The sequence below is a fragment of the Numida meleagris genome, chromosome 1, assembly GCF_002078875.1.
Source record: "Numida meleagris isolate 19003 breed g44 Domestic line chromosome 1, NumMel1.0, whole genome shotgun sequence".
Taxonomy (NCBI): Eukaryota; Metazoa; Chordata; class Aves; order Galliformes; family Numididae; genus Numida; species Numida meleagris.
Genome location: NC_034409.1, coordinates 128,215,890 through 128,239,867, shown reverse-complemented (window position 1 = coordinate 128,239,867; position 23,978 = coordinate 128,215,890). Strand labels below are relative to the sequence as shown.

The following is a 23,978-nucleotide window of genomic DNA, read 5'->3' as shown; positions in this document are numbered from 1 at the left end:
AAGAGAATGATTTCCAGAAGCAGGAAGACAGAACAGGACTCTTGTCTGCTATTAGACCTGTTCCAGCCTCTTATTCTTGTTCCTATTGCTGTCCCCCACCCTGCTGCACCGCCCAACACGTTCAGTTTGCAGCTCTTATTCCCACAGATGACAGAGCCAGCAAGGAGCAGAGCACTGAAGGGAGCACAGGCGGTGTCAGGATAGGGCTGACAGCACCACAGACACCTAGATGTGATCTGTAATCTCAAAACAATTAAATACAAAAAACCCAAGTCAAGCTCTGCTGGCAAGGATGTGCTAGATCCTGGCTGACAAGCACAGTCAGAACTGTGTTTCTGTCAGACTTTCCAAAAACCGTTGAAAAACAGCTAAATTACCTTTTTCAAAACCACACAACTTACAGAAACATCTCAAACCTCTCCCAAACAACAGTGAGGCTTAAAGCACTGATGGACTCCCAGCTCCTTCTCCCACTCCAAAGAAAGGCTGTGCCATCCCCTGGTTTACAGGCAAGCCCAGGAAGCCCCTGGGTTCAGGTGGCTCCTGCAGATCAGAAGCACTGAGGCTAAAGGCATGTGCAGGGTGGGTGAGGAAGAGCAAAAAACTGCAGTAGGGCAGACAGCTTCCAGGCTTTTTATAACACTTTTCCATCTGTTCGCATAAGCCCGGCCTTTTTAAAAAAGCAACCAAAGCCCCCAGAGTGGTGACAGAAGAAAATACATCATACAAAACTTCTGGATTGCATGCTAGATAGAGCAGCTTCCATTACACTCAATGAGGAACACAGAGAGCCTCCAGCATCTTCCCACGTGCTGCTTCGATGCAGAGGGAGAATACTTCCTATACAAGGAATGAGCCTTCCATACTCACCTAGCAAGGCGACAGCCCAGGGGGAGCACATAACGGAAAATACGTGCTGGAGTGTATCTATGCCAAGGAAATCCCTCAAATTCAGCAGAGGAGCTTGAGAATTTACAGCAGAGGAAAGAACAGTATGGCTAACCCACGCGCTTCTACAGAAAGCCTCACGCCATTAAATTTAGCAACAGAGAACATCAGTAAAGTGCGCGGTAAGGGGAGCCAGAACTGGCTTTGCTACATCTCAAAGATCTGTTTGTCAACAGAAAATATGCAGTAAAGGAGTGCTCCTACATGCGTTCGGTGAAGAGAGGTTTCAGACCCAGCTTAGTAGCTTAGTGACTAAATAGGAAAACAGAATGGAAATCCTACTGGAGGTCATCAGTTGTCATGAATGCTCGCTGACTCTGATCGATTCAAAGAAGACACTGAAATAGAGCTGAAGGGAATGTTATTAATGTTACATGCTCTGCAGTGAAATCCTGAGAATAACTGATGCCACCTACAGCAAATATAATAAAGGAGGAGGATGACACAGGGAAACCAAGAGCAACACAGAGAACTGTGACTAGGAATAAGGAAAGCTGTTACCTAAACCCATACTGAAGGTGCAACAGAAACCGCAGCAACACTGTAAGTCCACCCAAAAGCAGCAGGAGCCAGAGAAGCAGGAGATTCGTACTATGAACACCAAGGAACTACAGGCCAGTCAGTCTCACCTCCGTGCCTGGCAAGATCATGGAGCAGATCTTCCTGAAGGCCCTACTAAGGCACATGGAAAATAAAGACGAGGTAACTGGAGGTAACCAACATGGCTTCACCAAGGGCAAGTCACGCCTGGCAAACTTGGTGGCCTTTTTTGATGGAGTTACAGCATCAGTGGATACAGGAAGAGCAACTGACATCATCTACCTGGACTTGTGCAAAGCATGTGACACTGTCCCGCATGACATCCTGGTCATTAAATTGTAGAAAACTGGATTTGATGGATGGACCACTCGCTGGATAAGGAATTGGCTGGATGGTCGCACTCAGAGTTGCAGTAACCAGCTCGATGTCCAAGTGGAGATCGGTGACAAGTGGAATTCCTCAGGGATCAGCATTGGGACCAGCGCTATTCAACATCTTTGTGGGCGACATGGACAGTGGGATTGAGTGCAACCTCAGCAAGGCTGCATATGACAGCAAGCTGAGTGGTGCATTTGACACACTAGAGGGACAGGATGCTATCCAGAGGGACCTGGACAGGCTTGAGGGGTGGGCCCATGCCAACCTCATGAAATTCAACAAGGCCAAGTGCAAGGTCTGCACCTGGGTTGAGGCAATCCCAAGCACAGATACAGGTTGGGAAGAGAATGGCTTGAGAGTAGCCCTGAGGAGAAGAATTTGGGAGTGTTGGTTGACGAAAGACTCAACATGAGCCAGCGATGTGCGCTTGCAGCCCAGAAGGCCAACCGTATCCTGGGTTGCATCAAGAGAAGAATGGCCAGCAGGTCAAGGGAGGTGATTCTGCCCCTCTATTCTGCTCTTGTGAGACCCCACCTGGAGTACTGCGTCCAGCTCTGGAGCCCCCAACACAAGAAGGACATGGAGCTGTTGGAGTGGGTCCAGAGGAGGGCCATGAAGATGATCAGAAGGCTGGAGCACCTCTCCTATGAGTACAGGCTGAGAGAGCTGGAGCTTTTAAGCCTGGGGAAGAGAAGGCTCCAAGGTGACCTTATAGTGGCTTTCCAGTACCTGAAGGGGGCCTACAGGAAAGCTGGGGAGGGACTTTTTATAAGGGCAGGTAGCAACAGGACGAGGGGAAATGGAAGAGTGTAGATTTAGACTAGATATTAGGAAGAAGTTCTTTACTGTGAGGGTGGTGAGACACTGCAACAGGTTGCCCAGTGAGGCTGTGGATGCCCCCTCCCTGGAAGCATTCAAGGCCAGGCTGGATGGGGCTGTGAGCAACCTGGTCTAGAGGGAGGTGTCCCTGCCTACAGCAGGGGGGTTGGAACAAGGTGATCTTAAACCTTCCAACCCAAACCTTTCTATGATTAATTCTATGAAAATTACATATTATCTTCTATAACTGCTCCAAGTCACCGAGTTCCTCTCAAAGTCCTTAACAAAGGCTTTTCTTTCTTCCCTGAAAGCCCCCATGGCCATATGCAGATATATAAATGCACACACCCACACACAGGCACTCATGAACAAGTGGTGTCATTATTCTGAGAATCTGACACACCGTATTTAGTACACAGTTGTTCCAAAAGCCGTATCAACTGCCTCTCTTCAATGTAGCACTTGATTTAAGGGCCAAGCAGAGGAAAGTTTACAGAGGCAGGCAGGCAACTTTTGATGGAACAGAAATGACGCTGGAATCACAATCTGCTCCCCAGTGGAGTCCTGGGGCAGCAGCACATTATCAAGTTTCCATTAATATTTAAGTGACGGCGCTCCCAGTTAGATCTGCTTGTACTGTACAGCACACAGAAGGGCATTCCTGTGAGACTCCATGCGCATAATGAAGCCCTGGAGAAAGATCAAGTGTCTTAGGAAAGTTTCACTTAACTGCATGCAGCCTCCGTCCTTCTCCTAACTCTGTTTGTGGGTGCAAGCTGTAAGATACCAAGTTCGTTACCTACACGTTGTATTTCGCAAGGAAAATGAATTGGTTTGCTCCTTTTTTCCAAGAAAGCAACATTAACTAAGCCCCTGTGTTCATGCAGATGGGATGACGTTAGGTGCAATAATAATTGGTCATATAATCCCAGTTTCTGATTTACAGATATCAGCAGCCTTGCTTCTGTTGAGATCAAACAGATCTAGTAAAGCACAGGAGATTAGTGAAGGATTAGGCTCCATCTCAACAGTGCTCAAACAGCAGATGCCAAGTTTCAGCTGCAGCCTGTACCCTAATTAATTTAGGAAGTCAGACCAAATCAACACATGGTCAGATTTCTTCACTTCTGTCTTCTCTCATTTTCTATAAAGCAATCTCAATTCACACCTAGAGACTCAAATCAAACATGTTCCAGAGCTTGTAACAAGCCTGGTACCACAAAGATTAGCTACTGGCTATGAATTATAGACCAGAGGTGCCGACTAACAACAAACCTGATCTTGAAAATAACTCTGGATCTACCCATGTTATGCTTATTTTCTGCAGAGTGTTGACTGAACAACTGTGAGGTGAAATCTGCTAATCTGCAACAGCATAATTGTTCTCAAGAAATCGGGTGCTATAATGAACTTTAGCTTATGTTCACTCTCCTACAGACCTTCAAGTGCTATCTATGATTATTTCTTTGGCTCAGCAGAGACATCATTAGCTTTGTATCTCAGCAGTCACACCATTCCTTTAGAAGAAAAAGGAATTCTGACCAGGGAGCCTGTGCACTGCTTATTTTGTTAGAAATAAATGTACTACTGGTCTTCAAATCCATTGTGTTGCTCACTGCCCTTTCAAAATCATCTAGGATTTTGTTTTATGAAAACATAATTTACACTTCTGCAGCTTTCTGTCAACAGTGAACTAGGATTACCTCTGTTCCCATTAAGTACAGGCACTTGACACACCAATGCCTCTTAAAGGGTTTCAATGTCATTCCTCAGCTTCCTTTCTGCATCCAAATCAGACAGAAACAAATATAGTATGGAAAGCTTCTCAAAGTTTGGCTTTGCTGAGTTATCTGATATTAGAGCTCAGAAAATGGCCTCCCTTGTTTTTCTGCAAGTCCCTCAACAGCACTCCTGTCTTTCCCTGCTTTGCACCTCTCCATATCCCCGCATTCTTTTCCAACGGACAACTTCCAGAAAAATCGATAAATAAATTTCTTTCACGTTCTCCCCCAAGAGAATTCAAGTCATGCTCCCCCAGCAAAATTAAGCTATCCTTCCACTGATTCAAATTGGAATAACCGGAAGCATCCGTAGCCCCTCTGCTCTGCCCCAAGCTATGCTGCCCTCGCGCCACTACTGCCCTCTTCCAGCCGAGGCTCCCTCCAGTTCTCACTAGATATTCCAGACGAAGTACAGGGGAAGACAGTTTCCTGCTGGGATGCTGTGCTGAAGCAGAAAGGTGCAGCCAGCAGCACAACTGGTCAAAGGAGAGATGCAGCACAGCTGGCAGCCAACTGGAGCCACAGAGCTGGGAGGCTTCCCCCAAATGGAGGGCAAACACATGATCACAAGACATCATGGCCTGTTGTAATGCACATTTTGCTTAGCACCAGGCCTCCAAGCCTCATCTCACAGCAGAGCTGAGGACAGATGAGACAGCATGTCTGAAGACATTTCAGAGTAGCAGGACAAGAAATACTTGTTTACGAAAAGAAGGAAACTTGTATTTAAATCCTAGGAAAATACCAGAAGAAAAATGTTACTTCAAGATCAAAATTCAAGCTCAAACTTTTATAAGCCGTTATTCCTTTTAAGAGCTTCAGAGACTTTCAAAGGTCCCTTTAAAAATCCTTACACTTAATGTATTTTTAGACAAATATTTTTATGACTACAGGATGAGCAAGTTCCCCACTGCTGTAAGATTGTTTCTATGGAAACAAACCCATTGGTGAGCAGGAGTCCTGAGCAATTCTAATGCCACTGTCTGTACTCTGCTCCTTTTAGCAAGAATAAATCTCTCTTCAGAAATCCACAGGTCCAGAGGGCTGATCACGTAGAGCTCACACAACTGCAACCAGTGGAGTTCAAACAAAGCTCTCAATCAAAGTTTGAAGCACATGAAATAGCTGGAGCCTTACTGAGCAAACTTTAACTGCTTTGCTTGTGGAGAATGGACTCACAAAGTAAATCCTAAATTGATAAATGAATGTTACATTGAGGCAGACGAGAATCTGTGTATTTAATCCATAAATCGGAATCATAGCTTTGGCCTTTATGTGTAGGCAGCGGCAGGTATAAAGTAGTGATTAAATGAGTTGTTATGGATGAAAAGCAGCACACAAACACACTCTGTAGGACGCAAACCTACCACTACAACTACTGAACACTGCTTCTGCAGCAGGCTGCCAGAGGCAGAAAAGGTGAGAAACAACAGTTGGCATGCACTTGCTTGCATTTTCAGCATGAGCCAAATGAACAAGGTGATCAAGTGGCAAAAACTGCACAGAGGAGAATTTAGCACAGAGAAGAGAGGACAGTGTTTTGAATCAAACCCGGGTTGAGCCTTTCCTTTTCACACTATGACAGCTCCTCTCAGCGTGCCAGACTAGGGCTAAAATCTACAGCAGGTCGCCATCACAGAGAACATTTTCCCTCATCAATCAGACACGCTCCAAGGGCAGGCAGCTCATGATGGAAAGGCTCCAGAGGCAGCAGTGCAATTCTTCAGTGATGCTGCAGTCGGATGAAAACCCCCCTGAGCTTCCACACACATTTTCTGTTTAGTAGCTTCAGAAAGAACAGGGAAAAGCTGTGACAGTGCCACAAAGACAGCCTCTGCTGCTTCTTAGAAGGGACTTTCTGGGAAGTTATTAAGTGTTCTTTGCTAGAAATATTTCAGTACAGAAAAATACCCCTGTCAGGACAAAATCTGCCTGTGCACTAGCCACAGAAGTGCTGAGGAGCACAGAATCAAGTGGGTTTTTTGAGACCCATTCCAATTGAAGTTGCTGTCTTCTACCGTAACACGAAGAGCTCTGACATCTCAGGACAGCAGGAATCTAATCACAGAGGATCTCTTTTCTAGGAGTAATTACGAGCTCAAGGTTATTAGCGATCTCTAGAAAACAGGAATGCTAAGAAGGATTTTAAAAGGCTTAGGACCTGCAGCAAGAGTAGATCATCCCTATGAATAGTCACACAAGTCAAGTTTTGCCTTTCTTATAGGATAGACTGCCTTTTTACCTCAGGAGAAAGTTTCTGCTTAAGTCCCTAATACTTCTTTAAGTTGAGGATTTCTGGCAAGAGAATACAGGCTTCCTAACCTCACCTGCAGCACCTCAAACCCTGGTGATGCAGAATCTGTATCTCAGAATATATACTACTGTGGTCAGGCCTTAATGAGTGGCTAAAAACCTCAGAAAGATTATTTTTAAGCTGCAAGTACCATGAGTCATCCATTTCTATGCTCCGGGGAGAAAAACAGGAAGGAAACACTTAGTGAGTCCTCGACTTCATTTAACATTGGTAATGAGCGTCAAGCAAGCTGTGGGAAGTAGAAAAAACAACCTTACTCCATTTGGAGTGGCATTTAATAAACCAGAGCAACTCTGAAATAATAAAGCTATGCTCAGAAGGTGGGTGGCACATGGAAAGATTAAAAGATTAATTTGTGTTAATTAGATATTGCGGAGGAGGAATATTTTGAAGGTGGGGGGGAAGCAGTTTCAAAATTTCAGAGAACAATGTGATAAATACTAATTAGCCAATTATTTCCCCATAGTGGCATATAACTTTCAGAGACGTTTCTTCTTGCAGCTGTTACGCCTCCTGTTAGCGGGCCGAGGTGCTCCCTGCACAACCTTCTGACACAACTGTTCTGGCAGGACCAGTCTGCCCCTCAGCAGTAATGTTCCTTTTATCTCACATTTCATAAGGGTAAAGCAAGAGGAAATGAAGGCTTTTCTGGAGAGTCAGGATTATCTAAATGAGACATTTAAACAGCACTGGTGCAAAGGGCTAACTTGCAGAGGGAAAGCTCAGCATGCTTGTGAGAAAGACTAGAATCAGAAACGATTGTGGATATCCCAGCTCAAGGAAATCATGCCATAAGGCTGTCTATAGACAGCCATCCTTTCATTTTCCTTAAGGACTAAAGTTGTAAAACACCATCTAATCCTTTATTAAGTATTTTCTGAAAGCTCAGTCTTTAACGATACTTGATCTGAACACAATGACTAAGTTCTGATTAACGGGACAGAGAAGAGAGGGAGGGACAGAGGTACATATAATCCAGAAAATGGTAATCAGTATAATTGTATTAAGTTTACAGTAAGACCAAACGTGAACTAACCTGGAGAACCATACTCATGTCTTGGCAACCGACAGATCTTAGGCATCACTTCCATCAGAGTCTTGACATACTGAAGAATTGTCCCTTGTAACTAAGAGAGAAGAGGAGCTTGTTAACATGTCACCTTCAAAAACTACACTCTTCCAAATGAATACAGCTGCACTTTCCTTCATATGGTATTAGCTGCTTTTTGCTACAAGAAGAGTGGCTCAACGGCTAAAGCCAGGAAGGGAAAGAAAGTACAGGAAATCATCAACTTTTCTCGCAGCCAGTCTCTATTGTCTAACCAACTTTTTGATTTTGGTAAACAAGTTCATCTGAATGTTTTCAAAAGCAGCAAAAGAACAACGCTTAGCATGAGGCACGTCTGTAACGGCTTAAACTAGCTATTCCAGGCACACCAGTTAAGACACAGCTCCAGTTCACAGTTTACCTTCCCTCCACTAGACGCCTATCTCCCAGCATCTGAGCATTCACAGCTCCAGAGATCATCGAGTCCAACCCCTCTGCAAAGCAGGCTCCCTACAGTAGGTTTCTCAGGTAAGCGTCCAGATGGGTCAACCTGATGTAGGGAGCCTGCTTTGGCATATATATATATATATATACACACCCACACACCATTATTTATTTACCATACACCAATATACCATATTATACCATAGCACTCCTTTAAACAGGCTCCATCCTTTCCAGCATTTCAAAAATGTACTTAGAACATTGTTGGAATGACAATAAACAATATGTCAACCATCTAAAGTGAGATTACGAACAGTACAACTGTGCACCTGTTACAGTTGGACTATATTGGCAGCGTGCTCCTTACAGAAACAGGAGCAGGGAGGAAAAGACCATTCCTGTCGCTTAAACTTACCAGCCATGCATTATGACTGTATACAAAGATATTCATAATACACTGAACAAACAGCCACCCAACCTCCTAGTTAGAAAGAAGGCCATTTCCAGTACTAGATACACAGGCTGTACGGATAACCTCTCCAGCATCCAATGCTCTGAATAGGCCTGATGCTACTCACTGCTAGATCAAGCATGGAGATTAAGCCTTCCTTGTGATTAAGAGTCATCTGTCAGTGACATTATTAATCAAAGTCCTAAGGTCACAGAAGGCAGAAAGCGCACTCCAGCTGCTCTGAAGCATTCTGAGAGAGTAAATTTACAGTACTTCTTTTTTTTCAGTTGAAACCAACTCATTTGAAATATTTATACTTTTCCAGAGTTTACCCAGGACCCAGCAGCGTAGATCTCCACAAATTAAATTAATCCCCAAAGCAGAATTCAAGATTTTCAAAACACTGCTCAGCTTCCCAAGGCATATCTTCTATTGCTTTCACGAGACACTGAGTATTCCCAACTACAGCTTATATTGAGCTTCAGTGGGCGTAAAATTTTAATTTAAGCTGAGATCTTAGTTTCCTTAGAAATCCTACTTTCATTTTATTATTTTTAAGATATTTCCTACCAGAAGCCGTTTGGAATAGCAAAACTGACAGACAATGGCATACCAGGCTCTTGACGACTTTCAGCAGCTCCTCCATCACCACAGCAATCCCCTGATAGCCAAGAAGCCTACAGATGACTTTAAAGTGAGGGGGGCCAACAAAATTCCTGTAGTTGCTGTAGATGCTCGAATATGCCAGATTCAGCGCCTGAAATGAGGAAAAACAGATTGGGTTAATGAAAATCTCAGTTGACTGCATCTTAAGAATAATCTCATTCAAACAGCATTTTTTTAGCATATTAAGAACAACGTAAAATAACAGCCTTGTTTCTCACTCTCTATCCAGGAAGTTAAAATATAAAGCTTCCTTTTTGTAAGGCAGGAACTCCCTTGCTAAGCAAGAAAAACCCGTAAGCAACATTGTTTCACCAGACATCCCTCACTTGACATTTATAGAGTCACAAACATTCCCTCATGTATTTTTCTGTTTACACAAGCAGAAAAGGATGAAGGGTACATGAATTTAAAGCACAGCTTCTGTTCCTACACAGTCCATTTTATGTACAACACATCTTGAAAGAAGTGAGTTCTATTTTCAGCTCACAATAGGTGTTGTAAACCTCTCAGGAGCTGATTACAAAAAACAGCCTTTTCCAGTTACTGCTCTCACCAGCTAATTAATAAAGATCTCTCTTCTTCAAACCCCCCAGCCGTACACAAGATTAAAGCAAATCCAAGTCAGGGATGTAACCTCACAGAAATTCTTCAGTTTATAAAGAAACACAGAATCAAGTTAGAAGGGACCCTTAAAGGTCACCTAGTCCAACCACCCTGCAATGAACAGAGACACCTACAGCTACGCAAGGTGCTCAGAGCCCCGTCCAGCCTGACCTTGAGCATCTCCAGGGACAGGGATCCACCATCTCTCTGGACAACCTGTGCCACTGCCTCACCACCCTCACCGTAAAAAGCTTCTTTCTTATATCCAACCTAAATGTCCCCACTTTTGGTTTGAAACCATTTCCACTTGTCCTATCACAACAGACCCTCCTGAAGAGTCTGTCTCCTTCTTTCTCATATCTCCCATTTAGATACTGACAGGCCACTCTCGGGTCTCCCCGGAGCCTTCTCATCTCCAGGCTGAACAGCCCCAGCTCTCTCAGCCTGTCCTCATAGGGGATGTGTTCCATTCCTTGGATCATTTCTGCAGCCCTCCTCTGGACACGCTCCAACAGGTCCACGTCTCTCCTGTACTGAGGACTCCACATCTGGATGCAGTACTCCAGGTGAGGCCTCATCAGTGCAGAGCAGAGGGGCAAGATTACCTCCCTTGTCCTGCTGACCACGCTTCTTTTGATGCAGCCCAGGATATGGTTGGCTTTCTGGGCTGTGAGGGCACATTGCTGGCTCATGCCCAGCTTGCCATCCACCAGTACCCCCAGGTCTTCTTCAGCAGGCCTGTGCTCTATCCTTATGTCCCACAGCTTGTATTGGTAATGGGGATCAGGCGCTTGGCTACATCAAAGTGTATGCAGAAATAAACAAACTGATGCTGGGTAGGGATTTACAAAATGTTTGCTAAAGCTGTGGATCAAAGGGGAGTTGGCCAACTTCACCTGTAGTCCAGCAAAGAGCCACAGAGATAATTAAGGGCTGGAGCATCTGTTCTACAAGGAGAGAGAGAGCTAGGTTGGTCAGCCTGGAGAGAAGGCGATTCAGAGGGACCTCATCCATGTGTACGTGTACTTGGTGGGGCAGTAAGGGAGCTGGGCTCTGCTCAGAGCCCAGTGCCAGGACAAGAGAGCACAAATGGGAAACTCCAGTTAAACACGTAATTACTGTGAAAGTGGTCAAATAGAGAGGCTGTGCAGTCTCTGTCCTTGGAGATGTCCAGGGCCACAGCCCTGAGCAACCTGCTAGAGGCAGCCCTGCCCTGGCTGACACCCAAGGTGCCTTATGCCACTCTTTGAAGACAGTGCTAAAGACAGAATCGTGTTGCTTTTGTGGAGGAGTGTTTGCACATTCTCAGCCATCTTTTCCATGAATGCAACTTAAAATAGACACGTAGCTAATTATTAGCCTCCACGTGCAACACTCACACTCCTGCAGCTGGATGAGAGCCGATGAAAAGACTCAATTCCAAACTCCCAGCAACTGGACAGCATGAAGCTGAAGTCCCTCACATACAAAAAAACTACTTGTGAGCAGATTTCTGCTCACACTGAGAGGATCTGGGGCACTGAATAAGATGAGAACTGGTGAAACATTACATGTGCAGACAAACGTCCCAACATATGAGGCATTTTACAGAGGTATCCCAGAAAAGGAAGATTTCTTCTCTTTCTCTTGATGTTCCCAGTCAGGTAGATCTACACATTAAACATGTCCAAACTATTTCAGCCACAGCGCAGAGAATTTTCCTTCGCTGGCTTAAAGCATCCCACTGCCACAAGCTCTCTGTGCTGCTGGTTAGAAGGGAGCTCCCTTCACACAACAGAAATTTGTCACAGAAAGACAAGCCCTAAAAACATGGTTTCGTTATAAATAACTCACCAATGTGTAACTATAAGTCTGCCAATCTAACAACACATTTTCTTTCCACGTAACCTTTGCAGAGAAGCACCTGACATCGTCTACCTGTAAGCACTGGATCAGCAGCGAGCAAGGCAGGGCCTGGGATTTAGAAAACCCCATCACACAGCACCGCTGCTTCCCCCCCCATGATGCACAAAACCATAAAAAAAATTCCCCCCCATGATGCACAAAACCATAAAACACTGAGGGAAAATGCCTACATGGAGGGAGGGGAAGGAAGAGAGAGGGAGCTCACGTTTATTCAGCTACGCCTTGCTCCCTCCCCTCCTGAAACTGAACAGAACAAAAAAAAAAAAAAAAAAAAAGAAAAGAGTTGCTGGTTGCTGATGTCATCCAAGTGCTAGCATTAATCACTCACAGCATCACCGGTACAGGCACGGGAGCATATAACGGGGATGTGCAGGCAGTGTGCTGCCCAACGTGAGGCAAGCAAAGGAGGGGGGAAAGGACAGCATTCTTCTCCTCCGTGTTCTCTGAAAACCAAGGCAACAGCACCTCTAGACAAGATGTGGCCCTGCCTGAATTTAAGTAGAAGAGGCAAAGAAACCATGCACCAGCAGCACCGTGGGGAAAGAGACGGGAGTGAGCAGTGAGAACTCAGTCCCTGGAATCTGAAGGGAAGAGAAAGCAAAGTGGCAACAGACAGCATGAAGCAGTAACTCCCGAGGAAAGCGATGCAGAACGTTCGGTGCCTGTTCATTCATTTTCACGGCATCACCACCTGGTAGTCCTGTTCCAACATTTCTGCCACGGAGTGATTGTAAGTACTGACTTCGGAAAACACCAGATGCATTTTCCAAATATTTACTTGCTCCTAATTATGCATCTTGTTACAATGTGTTATAATAACAGCAATATTGGTTTTTCGGTTATTTAGTTAAGTACCAAATACTCTGCTTAGAAAATGCTGTGATGAATAAATGTTTCTCGACAGTACTAGGAAGCATTCTATTTAAAAATATATATATTTAAACAACTGGGATTCACCAGCTAGAAAGGAGACAACTAAGCAAGGAAAAGCTCTGCTTTTACTGATGTTCAGAAGTCAGTTACATGTCAAAATGTGTCTGTTTGTTCTGACAGCAAACTCAGTTCCTTTATCCTGTTGCTGTACTAAAAAGAGTGTACTTAACTTGATCAGGAAGGCAGCACCTGCCTCAGTCGGTCAAATCTGAGGTTCTGTATGAAAACAGACGTGCATCTTCTACCTGCTGCCCAGTAACTACAATCCAAAAGCCTCGAGCAACAACATTCACACATCAAAGATATTCTTATTAATAATGCAACGCCACTAGCGAGGTCCCAATAAAATGATCGCTCTTTTGCCAGCCTCCCATCTAGTGTAAAATACAATACAAGTATCACAGAATAACCTCAAAATGTTACGAGCAAATTTTATAAACTTTCTTCTTCAGGAGAAATGTGGACAGTCCGTTGTTCCTTAGCCAGGAGACCTAACAGCTTAACATGGATCATAAAAAAGAAAATCACTCCTTTTTATAACGAAGTCATAAACAATGAAATGTGCTGTTACCTAGAATCTCAAAATACCGGCAGTTTTCCTAATGTTCATTCTGTTATGAGGAGGATTATTAGACAAGTGCCTGAGTTCAAGGCAGACGGACCATGGCACTACGTCCCATCACAGAATCATTAAGGTTGGAATTGGCCTCTCAGATCACCCAGTCCAACCATCAGCCCACCCCCACCATGCCCACTGGCCACGTACTCAGTGCCACATCCACACGGTTCTTGAACACCTCCATGGATGGTGACTCCACCACCACCCTGGGCAGCCTGTGCCAGTGCCTCACCTCTCTTCTGGAGAATAAATTTTTCCTAATATCAAGACTTTGCATAGGAAAGAACATTAGCAATAAAAAAAAAAAAAGGCGCTACAATGATGAAAGCTGTCTTTCACCAACTAACCCCAGCTTGAGAAAGCTCTTCCAGAGGGCATCAGGGCTGAGCACTGTGACTGACGCCAACAGTGTGCGGCCATCCCAGCAGCTGCCTTAGCTGTGGATAGAGAGCTGCTAACTCACCTGCAGGAAAGGAGAACATCAGGGAACATGTACTTAATGTAAAACAGTATGGGAGATAAAAATACTGGCTGGTGATGGCTCCGCATGCTGTTTTGTTTTTCAGTTAGCCACAACTGGCAAAAATCAAAGACTTGTGGGCGGCCGCAGGAATTTATCACTCAATTGCCACTCTTGCCATCCCTCCCTTGCCAAGTAAGAAAATTCATTGCTCATGAAAGCAAGCTTTCAGATTACAGAAACCACATAAAGAAAATAAAAATGTTAGATACTCAGAGAGAAAAAACAAATGCTGCATATCTTTTTAAAAAATCATCAAAAAAAAAAAAACCCAACAAATACAAAACCAACCTCCCATCCCCACACTCCAACAAAAAAATCCCAACCTAAACCCCACGTATCAACACACTCATCAGGCAAATATTAACTGCAACAGGTAAGGAGTTAATTAGTGGCGTGGCTCATCTGGCTGTCTTCAGTCTAATGCCAATCCAGACAAGAGTCTCAGTTTGGTTTAGGGTTCAACGTCACTTTTTCATAACAATGTTTCTCAGCATAAGATTAGGCTGGATGCAAAGATTTTTTTTCCTAATAGAAATTTTTGTTTTACTAACCAGAATACCCTAGCATTGCTCCAAAGAAGAGATGTATTAATGCATCCGTTTCAACTTCTGATTATTCACTTTTTTCCTGTTGGATGGCTGCATCTTTCAAAACTGTAAAGGATGTTTACAGTCTTGAGGAGTTTTTGTTTCACCTGATGTCACCTGAATGCAAACTCCTCTGGCCAAAACACCCACAGACTTTATTTTAGGGACTGTATCGCATTTATGCACATAAAAGCGAGGAGGCAAATTCTGAACGGGATGCTGATGGCCAACAGCCCTTGGCTCCATGTTATGAGGGCACGGTAATACGAAAATCCCTTTGGAAGAAAGCGGCTCCCTGAAGCCAAACCCAGCAAAACGCACCGTCTCTCAGAGAGACAAGATACAGCTGGTCACCTGGACAGGCAGCAGCTATGGCTGAATTAATACTGGCATGTATTTAGCCTTCAACTTGGCAAAGAACTACGTAGTTTAAAGCTAAGAGCATTGTTTCCTAACAAATTCCTTCCTTGAATTACAGAGTGCTACGATCCACACAGCATCCCCTGTGCTGCAGCGTCTCAGCTATCATCCGGGGAAGCAATAATTCCCCCTTCCCAAAGAGGGATATTGCTGCTGGGAAAGCCAATACACAACAGCAGCGCCGCAATGGGAATAACCATCCAGAACATCACAGGAAACACGGCGATGGTGATTTGGCCCAGAATGGCCGGCTGTGCCGACAGCTTTTACAGTGTCATGTACCACCCCAACTGGAACAGCGTGCTGTCCAGCTACTCCAGGAAGAGCTTCCAGAAGGAGGAGAGGGTGCCTGCCAGCCGCTCCTCATTTGTGGTGGAAAACCTCACCCCGCTGACCACGTACCTCCTCTGCGTCACCTGCCAGTCTGCCAGCCCCTCCAGCGACCAGTGCCGGGTGTTCAACACGCTGGAACGAGACCCAGCATCTGCCAGCACCACCAAGAAGGAGCTGGCGTTGGGCATCTGGTTGGCCAGCAGCCTCCTGCTGCTCATCATCGCCGCAGTCCTCCTCTACGGCTGCCTGCACCTGCTGTGCCGCACGAGGCGGGAGCGGTCACGGGCGCGAGCCGGGGCCTCCCGGCAGGAGGCGCGGACCAAAGGCCTGGCACATGGCTTGGAGGAGCCCAGCGGGGAGAGCCAAGTGCTGCAGGACAGCGAGGAGAGGCAGCCAGATGGCATCCAGCTGGCCACCATCATTGAGAATCCCGCAGCCTGCAGGGAGCCTGGCCAGCTGGTCTCCAGCAGCCGGGAACGAGTGCCAGCTGCAAGGCAGTGCCCCGCTGTCAGTTAGGAACCTTAGGTCACGGCAGAGCAGTGCTCCTAGCTGAGCATGCTGCCTTCGCGGCCCTTCCCAATGCCCATATGCAGCCACTCCTGCCCCAGGCAAAGGCTGAGGTTCCCCAGAAGTTTGCTAGTTAAAGAAGCGTGGAGCAAGCCATGGGCTTGCACTCTTGGGGAGGATTTGCTTGTTTTTCTTTCATCTAAATGAACAAAAAGACATAAAAAGAAATATAAACTGCGACCAGGTTAATTTTTAATTCCTTTTTTTTCCTAACAAATACAAATAAGAATAGATATTTCCACATGAAAGCCTGGTTTGCTATATTGAAGCACACACCCTGAGCATGACATCTAGCTGGTACGTGCATCACTGCCCAATTCTGACCACTTCTCACTCCAAGAACCTCGCCGGCCCCGGTGATCTCGATAGCACCCACTCTCAGCGAGGGCTCAGTCACAGCACATAAGCTACACTCATTGGATTTTCCTGGTATTCTATCATCTGTCAGAAATCTCCGCTCAGCCAAACACATACAATACAGCACTTCTGCAAGGACACTTCCACACAACGTGAGAGATGCTCCAGGCTACGTTACTTGGCACCCTTTGGCTCCCACCAGCAGCTCCTTCCTGCACTGCAGGCAAGTGATTCCCTGCAGAGGCAATGCAGTTCAGAGATGCAGCTCCTGGTCCCTCCTCCTCCTCTGCCCTCCAGTTTCGATGACAGAACTCATTCAGCAACTGCCAGTTTCCATCCAACCATACTCTAAGCTTTGTATAGCCAAGGGGTGAGGAAATAACATGCTGAAATGCATTTCCTGTTCGTAACAACCAAATCTGCTCATCATCTCACTCTGCCTTGGACTTCATGGCAAAGTATCAAGTAAAGCTCTCAGACAGCAGCCTGTTCACCTTTGCAAAATGATGCATCTTGTCTCACTTATGCCGCCCCGTTTTAAATCTCTTTACATTCCCCCAAAAAAACGTAGTAAATCTTTGCATTGCTGTGTAACACGGGATTTCTAAAACAAGGACACACTCACTGTGCCTGCCGGTATTTTAAGCTGCCACTGACACAGACATCCACGTACAGCCTGCTCCACTGACACAGCTTAGCGGTGCCAGCAGAGATGCAGGCCGAGTGGCTGCACGGCCAACACACGTCCCAGCAGGCAGCAGTGCTCTGCAGCTGCTCGATTTTGGTCACATTTCCCACAGCTCCTGAAAGACCTCAACCCTCATCTTGCTGGAAACAGATGAGCGCACCTAAGTGCGATGCTTATTTTCTCTCCTAGGACAGGTACAATATGCAGAAAGGTGTGCCAAATAAAGGGAGGGTATTACTTTTAAGAAACACCTCAGAAGGCATCTTTGTCGCATTGAGTTGGCAGCAGCGTCTTCTCCATCCCTGCACAGCACTTCCTCCAGCTGACAAGCGTTTGTCTGACACCAATCTTAAATAAACCATGAAGATGACAGCACTTCTCTGTTGTTTCAAGTCAGGGTGAATCATGAAACACACTGATAAACTCTTCAGAACGTGAGGGAAACACTACAAGTTTGCTTCCAAAAATGGGTAAGGGTGGGGGAGGGGCAAAGATTTTAATTAACAATTCAGCTGATAACAAGATGCAACATGGAGCAAACTGGTGTTTATTTGCACACCAGTAGGGATAGAAAGCATTATCTTTATATTGAGAAGTACTTTCCAAAGGGCTGTTTTTTTCCACTAAATAAATAAATTAGCACATACAGAGTGCAGAAGACATACAAGCGTGAAAAAGTTCAGCAAGTGTTGTTTAAGGCAGAAAGCTGACTATTAAATTCTGGTCTACAGAACCAGGCACTTTACAATCTGGTGCTCTTGCAAAACATACCCTGGGGGTGCCGCAAGCACAGCACTGACAGCCAGACAAGGGAAGTGACTCTCACAGAAAGGACATAAAACTGTTAAAGAGTGTCCAAAGAAGGGCTACGAAGACAGTGAGGGATCTGTAGGGCAGGGTGTGTGAGGAGAGGCTGAGGCCCCTGGGTGTGCTCAGCCCAGTGCAGAGGAGCTGAGGGGAGGCCTCATGGTGGCTGGACCTCCTCACAGGGAGCAGAGGGGCAGCGCTGAGCTCTGCTCTCTGGGACAGCGACAGGGCCCGAGGGAACGGCATGGAGCTGTCAGGGGAGGGGCAGCTGGGGCTTAGGGAAAGGTTCTGCACCAGAGGGTGGTGGGCATGGAACAGGCTGCCCAGGGCAGTGGGCATGGCCCCAAGCTGTTGGAGTTCAAAAAGTGTTTGGACACTGCTCTCAGACACAGGGTTTGATTTCTGGATAGTCTTATGCAGAGCCAGGGGCTGGACTCTATGATCCTTGTGTGCCCCTTCCACTTTAGGATATTTTACAATTCTACAATTCATTCACACATAATGTTAGCTCCGAATGCCCAGAAGAGACTATTTCTTAGACCTGCATTACTGTTTCATGCATCCAGTCAACACTGTCAAATTTCATTCTGCAGACATTCATTTTGCTAATCCTACACAAATTTCAATGGCACAAGGGGATTACAATGTCCATATTCAAGGAGCTTTCAAAATACTCCTGCTCACTTACAAGGCCGATAGCTCCTTTCAGTCTCCAGTTCTGTTCCCAGCTCAGCCAGAATAAGTTATACCTGCGGTCTTCTGTTTTGATAATGAAGATACTGCTCAGAAAACTTTGGATGCAGTAGAGAATGTGGACACAACTGTCTATGCTGAACACGAATACACACTAACATAGGCCAAATGATTTGACTCGTGTAGAAATATATGAGAATGAGTGAACCCCTTGAGAGCAAAACTAGAAATATCTTTAGTGATTCCCAAACAAGCACCGAGCTTATGCAATAATACTGCACAGCAAGTGCAAGTCTATTACAATCCCATATATGCATAAGTATATGCATGCACAGGAAACTACCATGCCTCTGTCTTGACCTAAATAAACATCAACAATTGCTTAAAACCAAACAAACAAACAAAAAATCCAATAAGAAAAAAAAAAAAAACAAAAAAACCCATACATATTCCTTGGGTATTTAATCAATACAAAGTGCTTACTAGAATTTCATGAGTAGTTCAAGAACTCAGAAAGACGATAAAAATAAATACACAGCTATTCCCTATTCCTCTATTACCCAGTCATGCAGCAGTTGAACAGTTTAACAGTTAAAGGACTCAAAGCTTGTCACAGAGTGCATCTACTGGCTGTACAGCACACAGAATATCTCACAGCAATATCACACTGGAATTTGTAGCACCCAGCACGTAAGAAATTCCATCTGCTATTTGCTATGTACATAGAAATTTCCCTCTTAGAATTCCATTCTGATATTCTCAATTCCAAAATGCACTAGACTCAAGAAAAAAATTTATACTTTTGTAAAAATTCAGAACTACGTGAAGTAAGGAATCTTTGCTCATACAGGTGCATCTTGTTACAAAACTTGCTCCAGAAACACACCTAAGCAGCCCTTTGATGGCTCCTGCTCATAGCAATATTGAAAAATAATCAGGTATCTAAAAAACGTATGGCTCTAAGTAAAGATTACTAAACTCATTTTTATAATGTAAACTGACTGATAAAAAAGGGTCCCTGTTAAATCCTCCTCACTCGGCCCACTGTAGCATCATTTAGATAAATTACGTTAGCAATCCGTACTAAATTCAGTGAGCTTTTTGCTCTTTACACAGCATCTGGCAAACTCCTAAAATAGTAAAGAACACAATAACTCTAATGTAAGAGAATCCTGCGCTCCTATAATTTACCACTGCCAGTTAGAGAACAATTACATAAAAACACTTTTCACAGGACCAGATGATCAGCTGTTTCTGTTCCATATTAAAAATAATATTTAAAAAGGTGAATTTTTTTCCAACTCTATTATATGTTAAAACATGAACATTTTATACGAGCAGCACACTCATTATGACTAAGATGTGTAACTGCACAGAGTACACAACAAATCACACAGGCATCTGCAGAAATCTGGCACGAACCTGCAAAGCACCACGAGGCTGATACAAGATGAGGAGATGAGCTGGCCAGAACACCAAGCTCATCAGAAAGACTGTGACATCCTTGGGTTGAAGTTGCCAAAGAAATGTTACGTTTTCTCCAAAACAATTTAAGCAGTTTAATATCTGATATTTTAGGACAGTCAGAGTCTATATTCCTGCTATGTCAGGCAATAACTGAAGCTGTTTTCCCACCTGCTCCTTTCTCTCTTGCTACCACAACCTTCAGCAGTGAGGCACGGAAGTGGCTGCACTCAGGATAGGCTCTCATTCTCCTTTCCCCAGCTGACCATTCTTTGAGCCTGCTCTGCCACTATGAGCAACTGCAGCGCAAGGTGGTTGAGAGGAGGAGCTGTTTTTAGCTGTCAGATCAGACTAACCATCAGACTAATCACTTGCATTTTGCCTAAAACATATTGTGAACTTCATGGCAAAGTCTAAAAACAAAGTGTACGCTGAATTTAACACAGACACAGAATGCATTCAAGCCCATTTCTAGTAACTGTCATATTCATAAAACATATGAGTATTTTATTAATGTTAATGTGAAACAATACCCTTAAAATACTGGCAAACCATAAACATGAAAGGAATAAACTCCAACCTTTGATCCGTAGAGATACTGGGGCTGAGCATTGGGCTGTTTATCTCTCTGGAACTCCTGAGAAAATGGTAGCACAGTCCGAACGAATCTACAGTAATAAAACAGAGACATCATTATTAACACTTTGATTATTAGGTGTGTGTCTAACGCACCTTATCCTGTACACTACTGTTGTCTATGTGTAACATCAAAGTCAGACCGGTAGCCTTTCAGACCTGAGGATGGGGAAGCACAGAGCCTGCAACGCCCAAACACCTGAGCACAGTGCAAAACTCAAAGGCCATACTAGTGGTTTGAACGTTTCATCACACTTCACTGATGTTCTAATATGTACGTAGCAACACAAACCATGCCTAACTAACAGTGTTGCCGCTGTACATCGTAAAAGGGGAAAAGAACTACAAGGATATGGAATTTTGCCAAAGACATGAACCAACACTCTACTCTGAACCAAGGGCTCCAAGAGCTTGAGAATCTGCCAGTCTGAATCCTCTCCTGAACTATCAGCCCTCTGATAGTGCCACGTAACCACGTAATTCACATTTTACAGCACTACAGTTTTAGTGGAGGAAGAAGTCAACATCTACTACAACTCTAATTCTGCTTTAAAAGTAAATGAAACAAAATGAGTGACAGGGTGGAGGTGTTTATGGGTTAGGCATTTCTTGGTACATTGCACAAAGTTGCACAGGCGTAGGGAAGCTGAAAACAAGTCATTTAAGAATGGTACATCAACTGTTTGCATCGAGTCAAGCTGTTCCAGCTGACAGTGTCTAAAACAAAGCATTTAGGAAAAGGTTTCAGAAAGGGAAGTTTGCAGCACATTATAACACTGAAAGATAATACTGTACCTGGATGTGTTTTTGTTTTAAATATGTCTGAATTAAATTAACACACAAAATAAATGATTCATTAATCACTTCCCCTTGTAAATATGTAGGTATTCTATTTATGACAATTTTGTAGCTGAAAACAGGAACAGCTACCCTAAACAAAATCTGTTTCACCCAAACATGAACAAATTGTATCATGTTGTTTAAAATTATTTCCACTCCATTTTATTTCTGAGTAACCTGAATTGTTGGGCTTGTTTAATTTGGAGAAGAGAAGGCTCCGGGGAGACCTCACTGTGGCCTTCCAATACTTGAAGGGAGCGTATAAACAGGAGGGGGACTGATTGCTCACGAGGGTGGGCAGCGATAGGACAAGGGGGAACGGTTTTAAACTGAGACAGGGGAGATGTAGGTTAGATATTATGAGGAAGTTTTTCACACAGAGGGTGGTGACGCACTGGAACAGGTTGCCAGGGGGGTTGTGGATGCCCCATCCCTGGAGGTGTTCAAGGCCAGACTGGATGTGGCTCTGGGCAGCCTGGTCTAGTGGTTGGCAACCCTGCACTTAGCAGGGGGGTTGAAACTCGATGATCCTTGAGGTCCTTTTCAACCCAGGCCATTCTATGATTCATTCTATGAATCATTCCTCTGAGAATGTATAACTTCAAATAAACCTAGCTTGAATTAGATATTAGTAGGAAACTCTTTACTCAGAGAGTGGTGAGGCACTGGCACAGGCTGCCCAGAGAAGCTGTGGTGCCCCATCCCTGGAGGCGCTCAAGGCCAGGTTGGATGGGGCCCTGTGCAGCCTGAGCTGGTGGGGGGCAGCCCTGCCCATGGCTGGGGGTGGGGCTGGGTGGGCTTTGAGGTCCTTTCTAACCCAAACCATTCTGTGATTTCTTCCCACAACACTAAAAGAATATACAGAAACCATTACAGTTCAGCATCACTTGCACTCTTCAAATGTTTTCGACAAGCAGATGTGTTTTCTTTTTGACATCCTGCAGGTTGCCTTCCTCCTGCTCCTCTTCCAAGAAACAGAAATATCACTTTCAAGGACTGAGGAATCAACTCTCTGAATACCAATGATCAAGTGAGGTAGATTTTACTTTCCCTCCAGCGCTGCTGGCTGCAGGTTTTGGCACATTACAGGATAATCAGTTCTTCTCATTTTTAATCACTGTTGACGATCTCAGTAATTTATCTATTTTAATCAACAAGGTTGTAAGCAGCCAAAGTAGATTAAGTGGATGAAAAGCCTGCTGGTTTAACAGAGCTTTGCATCAGTGATTGCTAAAGGATGACATGAGCCCTAAAGTAAGTATTTTCAGAATTAAATCATTTTATGTCACTGTTTCTGTGATACCTCCCACAAAGGAGTTTGTGGGGAGCACTTCACAACCAACTGCCATCATCTCTTTAAGAATATAAGGAGAAATCTGAAAAGGACCACTGCGGTTAATGAGCCCACTTCCCTGCTACCGCAGGCACCAGATCTGACAACCTCATTCATAAACTTTGTGAGCTTCACCTCACAGGAATCCCTCCCTCCCTCCCACCTCATAAAGCGTCCTTCTGGACTTCCCTGTCTAATGGATAGGGATCTTTTCAACCTCCAGCCTGCCCAGCCTACCACGTCAAAGCACAGCCCCTACACCTCTTCTCTACAGGAATGCTAGACCCGATGCACGCTTCCTGAACGTGAACGTCAAGAACAACTGCCTGCACGTTAAATGGCACACTGCGTTTTAAAAGCATTTGTGTGACACTGCTAATGAACCTTGACCTCTTCTCCAAGCTGCTGAGAAAAGCAAAGCATGCTACTGGAGCAGCACAGAGATGATGTGATTGCTTTGGCTCAATCAGAACTGCTGCCGCTACAGTTCAGCTGAAGACCGGACCAACTGGGAAGGCAAAGGCTCCAGCAGTGTGCATTTAGCTGGAACATGAGGCTTAAGGCATTGGACTGATACAAAGATGCTCTGCTTTAATCTTTTCAAACATCAAATGCCTGAATATCACAAAGGAACTATCAACATTATTTCAAAATTCAGTGGTCCTGGGTTTGGTGTGGTAAAATAATAGCTGGACAAAAGAAATTGATAAATAATTCCCATTCCAAAATTAAGATAATGTTAAAATCCTCCAGTAGCTCAAAGGGTCATTAGAGGCTTATGTGAGATTCCCCACAGAATTCAGGATTTGTATAATGAGTTGGGAAGAGATGGGGCTCCACAACTGACCACTGTCTTGGGAAGCTTGCGTTGGTGTTTCAAGGAAATACAGAAATCCTCAATCCCAATAAACATCTAGATTATCTTACACTTGTCTCACTTTCTTAACCCTGAACACAAAGCATGCTGTCAGCTCAAAAATAAGACAGAAAACGTGGCAGAAAAAAGGAACACTAGCAGCAATACTCAAAAAGGAATGAATAAGAAGAATCTGTAAGTTGCCCTTGGGCCCTCTGAATCCTCTGATAGTCCAGTCATCCTAGTTCCGCAAATAGAGAGGGATGAAAAAAGCACAGGTATGGGCATGAACTATGAAAAGATCTCATGGTGCAGAAAGCCCTTTTGCTTGGAAAAGTGGGCAATTGGGGGCAAACCTGAAGAGAGCTCTTAAAAAGAAGTCCCAAGCAACACAGAAAAGACAAGTGAGAAATGGCTGCTCACGA

General features: G+C 44.6%; 2 protein-coding genes across 3 annotated transcripts in view; one reads left to right on the top strand and one right to left on the bottom strand.

The window, feature by feature from the left end:
• Positions 1 to 23,978, bottom strand: part of CYFIP1 (cytoplasmic FMR1 interacting protein 1) — a 68,604-nt gene that overhangs the window by 7,366 nt on the left and 37,260 nt on the right. For both annotated transcript variants that reach the window (XM_021412084.1, XM_021412093.1), the window contains exons 23-25: positions 20,469 to 20,556; positions 9,337 to 9,480; positions 7,817 to 7,907 (exon numbers count right to left, since the gene is read on the bottom strand). In XM_021412084.1, coding sequence (XP_021267759.1) covers positions 7,817 to 7,907; positions 9,337 to 9,480; positions 20,469 to 20,556 — 323 coding nt within the window. The remainder of the gene's footprint in view (positions 1 to 7,816; positions 7,908 to 9,336; positions 9,481 to 20,468; positions 20,557 to 23,978) is intronic.
• Positions 10,624 to 17,332, top strand: LOC110406113 (fibronectin type III domain-containing protein 9-like). The gene is made up of 2 exons (XM_021412175.1): positions 10,624 to 12,627; positions 15,038 to 17,332. The coding sequence occupies exon 2, from the start codon at positions 15,166 to 15,168 to the stop codon at positions 15,826 to 15,828; it is 663 nt and encodes a 220-aa protein (XP_021267850.1). The 5' UTR covers positions 10,624 to 12,627; positions 15,038 to 15,165; the 3' UTR covers positions 15,829 to 17,332.